The sequence below is a fragment of the Charadrius vociferus genome, unplaced genomic scaffold (assembly GCF_000708025.1).
Source record: "Charadrius vociferus isolate BGI_N301 unplaced genomic scaffold, ASM70802v2 scaffold306, whole genome shotgun sequence".
NCBI classification, from domain to species: Eukaryota; Metazoa; Chordata; class Aves; order Charadriiformes; family Charadriidae; genus Charadrius; species Charadrius vociferus.
Window position 1 is genome coordinate 5,362,141 of NW_009648963.1, and position 6,538 is coordinate 5,368,678.

General features: G+C 38.4%; 1 protein-coding gene across 1 annotated transcript in view; it reads right to left on the reverse strand.

The window, feature by feature from the left end:
- CCKAR (cholecystokinin A receptor) overlaps window positions 1-3,259 on the reverse strand; it is a 7,303-nt gene extending 4,044 nt beyond the window's left edge. The window contains exons 1-2 of the mRNA XM_009887654.1: window positions 2,742-3,259; window positions 1,734-1,985 (exon numbers count right to left, since the gene is read on the reverse strand). Of these exons, the coding sequence (XP_009885956.1) occupies window positions 1,734-1,985; window positions 2,742-2,862 (373 nt within the window). The 5' untranslated portion in view covers window positions 2,863-3,259. The remainder of the gene's footprint in view (window positions 1-1,733; window positions 1,986-2,741) is intronic.
- Between the last annotated feature and the right edge of the window lie 3,279 nt (window positions 3,260-6,538).

Here is a 6,538-nt window from a genome sequence, read left to right on the forward strand (position 1 = left end):
TTCTCTCAAACTGTGAAATTCTGATAACAGGGAAAGATGACACCTTTTCTCCGAATTCTTCTCTGCTGTGGTTTATACACTCCAGTAATTGCACTGAAATTCAAACAAGCATTTGAAATCAGTGGAATTGTTATGCTGTCAATTACATTTTTAACACAGAAGTTTACAGTCCCTCTTCTATTGTTTTAATTTTTGTAAGTGTCCTGCTTGTCTGTTGATCTAATCTTCTCATTCAAGTGAATTAAATGTGTTACCACTTTTTTAATTAGATGCTAATGGTGTTACAAAGCGGGAGAAATGAAGTCATGAAGCAGAATCTTTGTCCTTCAAGTGCCCTTAATTTCTTCTGTTCATAGTTATAAAATGTAACAGTGGTCTGTATTTCTGTCACTGAGGTGCTTCAGTTTATCACTGCAAGATTATAGATATTTCTTCTTAACTTTATCACAAATTTATCTTTCAGTGAATGACCTTTCATTTAATAGCCTTTGTAAAAGTTCTAATGTGGCTCAAAATATAAAATGCCAGTATCTTTACAGCTTATTTTACACATATTATCTGTAATTTAAAATAAGTCTTCCTACATCTTAAAGTGAGAGATTAAGAGCATAGGTAATATGATGGAGTCCGTGTCTGTTTGTCAATAGAAGCCCCTGTTAACTTGAATTGCTAATGGGAAATATCCACATTCTGATTCTTAAAATAAAACACATTCATAATGAAAACCTTCATGTTCGAAAATATTTCACTGGATTTTTTTATAAAGTAATTTACAGAGTGTGAAATAAGAGAAAGATGACAACGCTTCAGTAGTTTCTTATGGTATTTATGACAGCAATTCATTACAATTGTTTAAACATGGCCTTTAGTTTTATTGGTTTTATCTACAAAAAGATGTTGCTTTCCCATTCGTGCACTTTAGGTGTGTACTTTCACATTACATCAAAGTGCTCAAGGGCATGGGTTGAAAGGGGACCTAAGGTTTCTGTAAGTAACTGAGGGCATCCCAAGGTAGCAAAAACTTACATAATGTTCTCCTTTTTTTTTTTTTTCTTTTTTTTTTTAAGAAACAAGCAAACGCACAGGAAATATTGGAAGTGAGACAATGTTGCTTACACAGTCATACATAATCCAGGCATTTTGAAAGTCCTGGCTCCAGAACCAAAGAGGGTATGGGGCATATAAAGGGGGCATATAAAAGTGGTGTTTCTTAAAGTCGGCCTCTAAAACCTGTGTCTGTATTTTGTCGTCTCCTGGTGAGATCTGATCGCGCTGAGTCTGTTCTCAAAAAGTGTTTGCTCTAATTTCCAACTCCACAAATACTTTGGCCTTTTTTTTTTTTTTTTTTTTCACGTATCACTGCTACCAAAAATCTGTAGGCAAAGCCGTTTCTGATGGGTGATCTGAACACCACTAGTAACTCTTGGTGACAGGTAAGCAAGCGTGTGTGCCGGGTTCCTCATTAAAGCTTGATCACACAACAGACTTCTCACTTAACCTGATCCAGCCAAACACTTCTGCGTGTCGTTAAAATTAAGTGGTGCCTCTGTGTTTTGCTGGATCAGCCTAAGAAAACCAGAACCATGAAGATCTGCACTACCAAGTTGTTTCTTCGTGGTTTTGGTCACTGTTCAGTCGCAGATGGAAACAACCAGCTTTCAGTGGTCTTTAATGAACCTCTCCCATATCTTCTTAGTCAGTCTTCAAAATAAGTACAAACTTCCAAGACTTACCCATGAAATAAGTGGCAGTTTTGCAAACAGTGCTACCAAAAATGAAATCTTTCAGCAGGTTGGGAATGAGGGTGAACGGCATGCAGAAAATGCAGAGCATCAGGTCGCTGACTGCAAGTGACAGCAGAAACGTATTGGTGACTGTTCTCATCCGCTTGTTTCTTATCAGCACTGTAATTACCAGGATGTTCCCCAAAACGCTGAGCAGAAATATCAAACAATACAGCAGAATCCGAATTATCTGATGCAAATCTGAAAATTGTCACGAGGAAAAATCGGTTATGCAGTATACACCTCATAGATTAGCATTATAAGTTTCATCCTTGAATCAAAAGGGAAAAGCCTTTTTCTATTCAGTTTTACTAAGGTTTACATCTTTACACCAGTGCAAAATCAGTGGAAGTTTTGAAATCCTTAAACTTTCCCTGATCTACCTGAATTGCATAACATTACAATACAATAGATGCAGTGCAATGTACATTTGGAGAGCCCAATACAACTTCTTAAAAGCAGGTTCTGCTCACACTACTCAGCGTGCACTGCTCACTCACTGTGGGAGTTCCTCCTTTATGCAGAAGTAAGAAATGATACAGCAATCAAAAATATTTTAATACGTGGATGTTTCTTTCAGCCTCAGAGGGCTATAATCTCATATTTAATCACTTTCATACACAGCATCAGATCAAATAATTCCATTGTTACTGAATTGCTCAAAGAGTAAAAATCATGTTTCCCCAAGTCCTTAGCAGAGCTGTTTACATTTTGTGTCCAGTAGTGCTACTGTTTCAGTTTGCCATTATAGCCAAATTTTGTTCTAGTTGAATTTTTAATATGGAAAACCAGCACATACTAAATTCTTTCCTGCCTGTTTGTCATCCTAACTTATCAGCAAGCAGTTGATTTTGCGCTCCCTCACAGAAAAAGCCTGTAGCTGTTACTTTCCATAGTACCTCTACTTCCAGCCAGAACTAAATCTGCCTGAAAAAACCCCTGTTTTTCTATACATACCTTTAGAAGGGTAAGGTGGATCATCCACACAGAAAAAAGTGTCATTTTCCAAGATGATATCGCACAGGAAAGCAGTAATATTGGTACTGTTCCCGAGGAAGCTAGCATCAACTATTTCCATTCTTCAGTATCCACAGGTCAGCTTTGATGAAGAAGAAGGTGGGTCTGTAACTATCTGCCCATTCTTTCAGCAAACAAATACATTTCTGAATGAAATCCTCGGGAGAAATATGGGAGAGGCAGTTGTGCAAGGAAGCTCTTCTAAGTCTCTGTCGGGAACAGCCGGCACACAGAGCCCCGTTCAGGCTGAACAAGATTTATTCTGGGGGCACACAAGGCAGTTCAGAAAAGCAAAGCATGCGTGCACATACACACTCACATGTATGCACACACACACACACACACACACATCCTCTCCGGTACTTTTTTAGATCCACCCTCTTCTGTTACTGGCCCACTGTTGGGATTATAAACAGGCTACAAAAAAGATTACAGAATTAACCCCTTGCAAGATTGCTCCTGCTCACATCGCTGCAGTATTTCTCAGAGGGAGCCTGTATTGCCACGGCCAATAAATCACAACCAGTGAGTGATGAGAGAGGCAAATCCGTCTCTCAACCAACAACATTTTAAATGCTAGAAGTAGCTGAATAAAAGGGCAGAGAAGAGAAAAACATAGCAGAGATTTTGCATGCCTTACACGAAGATGATCCTTACCTGCACATTTTTCAGAGCAGACTGAAGACTGGGTATGCTCAGAAAAACAAGAGCTTTTATGTTTATCTCATTTGGTGAAGTACTAAATTCATATGAAAGTGCTGCACGTGCATGATCCAAACCTCCTTAAGTCAACAGAAAGACTCACTAATTTCAATGTTCTTGGGTCAAACCCTATGAAAGTACGGCATTAGAATTGTTGGTTAATATAAGCAGAAGCCTACACATTTTCTCAGTGCAAGGACTTGTACACGAATCACAGAATCACAGAATGGTCAGGGTTGGAAGGAACCTCTGGAGATCGTCTAGTCCAATCCCTCCACCAAAGCAGAGTCACCTACAACAGGTTGCACAGGACGGCATCCAGGCGGGTTTTGAATGTCTCCAGAGTGGGAGACTCCACCACCTCTCTGGGCAGCCTGTGCCAGTGCTCCACTACCCTCAAAGTAAAGAAGTTCCTCCTCATGTTAAGATGGACCTTCCTATGTTCAAGCTTGTGCCCGTTACCTCTTGTCCTATCACTGGGCACCACTGAAAAAAGACTGTTTCCATCCACCTCGCACCCTCCCTTTAAGTATTTGTAAGCATGACCTGAATACAAACTTGATGAACTGATAAACTGCGCCACATTAGTTACATATTAGTGTAAAACACAACAGTCTGGATTGTTTAAAAAACCCTCTTTCTTCTGAGTTCTGCTTTTTGAATGCATAAACATCATCCTCTGATGTTTCCGCAAAGTCATGGGCTTTTAACTTCTAGTATACAGCTTGTTTATGGCAAAAATGTAAACTGATATTATAAATGAATTGCTGCTATAACTCAATTGAAAAAAAATTTCACATTTAAAATCTCTTCTAGTTAAATAGGCAGAGCAATAACAGGTTCCTAATAACATGTTCGGACCCCTTAACATTGATATACAAAGACTGGAAGGCCCAGATTTCTTTTGCAGTCCCTCCAGCCTTGCTCTATAGTGCCATTAACGGGTTTGTAGGAGAGCTGACTGAAAAGTTACATCTAAAGTTCTGATTTCTAAATTACCTTTTCTTTAGCAGATTAATTATATGTTTTCCATTTATTTTACAGATTCTTGCAGTTTTTCAAAATCTGCGATAAAACGCCTCAAGCTGGCAATCAGCGTGTATAACGCGTGGCTGCCTCAGCTGAAAGAAACATTCAGTCCAGCAGGGGTCAATTCCAGCTTCACGGGTGTAAAGTACTGGTAGGAAATTAATCCAGAATGACACATTCTGGTTTATTTTGCCAGTTGTGAATCTCAAAATGGCAGAAAATCACATTGAAGCAATAAAAGTTAAAATATGCTTCCATTTTTGCATTGATTGAGAATTAAGCTTGAACATTAGGTACCAACACCTCTGAAATAAGCTGCTTAATTCACCTTCATTTTTTTTTAATATGTTTTCTATGACTAAATTGATGGGTGTTACTAATCAACCCCTCTATTAAATGACAAACATTGTCCATTTAATTAAACATAGAAAACTGTTTTTGTTGGTTTAGTTTTGAATTTATTTGTAACTGCTCCAGTATTTCCTGAACATTTTCCCTGACAATTTCAAGTTGCTGTAGTACCCCGAACAGCTGAAATGGCAGCCAAGGCAGGTGCTGATTTAGTAGCAGTTGTGCACAGGAAATGTAACGGATGCTTTTTGGAAAGGACTGGTGAATTTAGGTTGCTTTTTTGCTCTTTTTCACAGACAACCTCAAGATGCCAACTAGTCCAAGCTGCTCAAACCTGTGGTTAACAACTTCTCTTTCCTTTGAGAATGACTTTCTGTAAAAGAAAACCCAACAGCAAACCAACTCAGAACAATTTTTGTAGGCTATGTCTGCCTTTCTAAGGTGTCCTTTATGCTGAAGACACTGATCCTGCTTTCTGTATCTGTATGTGAGTCACTTCAATGAAGTCTTCAAATTTTAGAGAATGTTCTTCTGTTATAAAGTAGCATTCGATCTGAACAATCTTGAGGTTTAAGATACCTTTCTGTATAAAAAAAAAGCTATTATAATTATTTATAATTATTATAATAGTCTGACCTGCTGCAAAACACAGGCTGGGTAATTGGGTTTAGCAATTCCGTTACTGAATTAAATAGCCTGTAATGGAGTTTGAGTCTTTCTGTAAGCAAGATGTCAAATTGTTGTTCTGGGCTTATTCTTAATGTGGAAGAGAAGAGATCTTTCTGGATTCCTGGCACCTTCTATTAGATCTGCATTAGAGAAATCAGTTTCGGTTGTGTCGAATGGCTGATATCAGCGGTGTTTCCAAGGGAAGACAAATTAGAGGGATCATTGCAATCAAAGAGATTGCACTGGGGCTATTGTACTGTATCCTGTATCGTGACAGAGAGTGAATTATCATTCTGACGTCAGCTTCTCTGTACCTGTCATGATTTTGTCCTCTCTGAAGAACACCAGGTTAGTTATTCATTCCTTGTAAACAAGCTGTTTCATACCTCCCATGAGCACTGTGGCCCAGGTCTAAAATCTTTTCGAGTTATTCTGCCGTCTTTCACAGATGCTAGCGCATAAGGATGAACCAAGAATTTCAATAATGGCATATTGAGTTTTTATGTTGTTTTTTCCTCTGTTCCTTTCCTAATAATTCCTGTAATCTTATTTGCCTTTTTTAAAACTATTGGGAATTGAACTGATGTTTTCATGGAAGAATCTACTGTAAGTTTATTAGTGTCCTGCATAGTAATATCTAGTTTAGAGCCCTACACTGTTCATGAAAAACTACAATTGTTTTCTACTTTGCAGTGATTTTTATTCTCTCATTTCATCAGAAAGAGCTTTCTGCAGTTCTTCAAAGTCAGCTTTTGCTTCTTCTCTCCTTGAATGACTTACCATCAGCAGAAAACTCTTTTACCTCACCTCTCTTCCCATTTTCTGGAGCATTTATGAAAGTGATGAACAGCTGTAGCAAAGCTTCCTGTGGGGCTCCATTCATAATTGCCTTTCACTCCTACTTTTCTTTCCTACTTTTTATTTCCAATCTTTTAATCCTGCTGTTCCCTGTTTCACTCCAGACCAATGGTTTCCTCCTTGTCCAT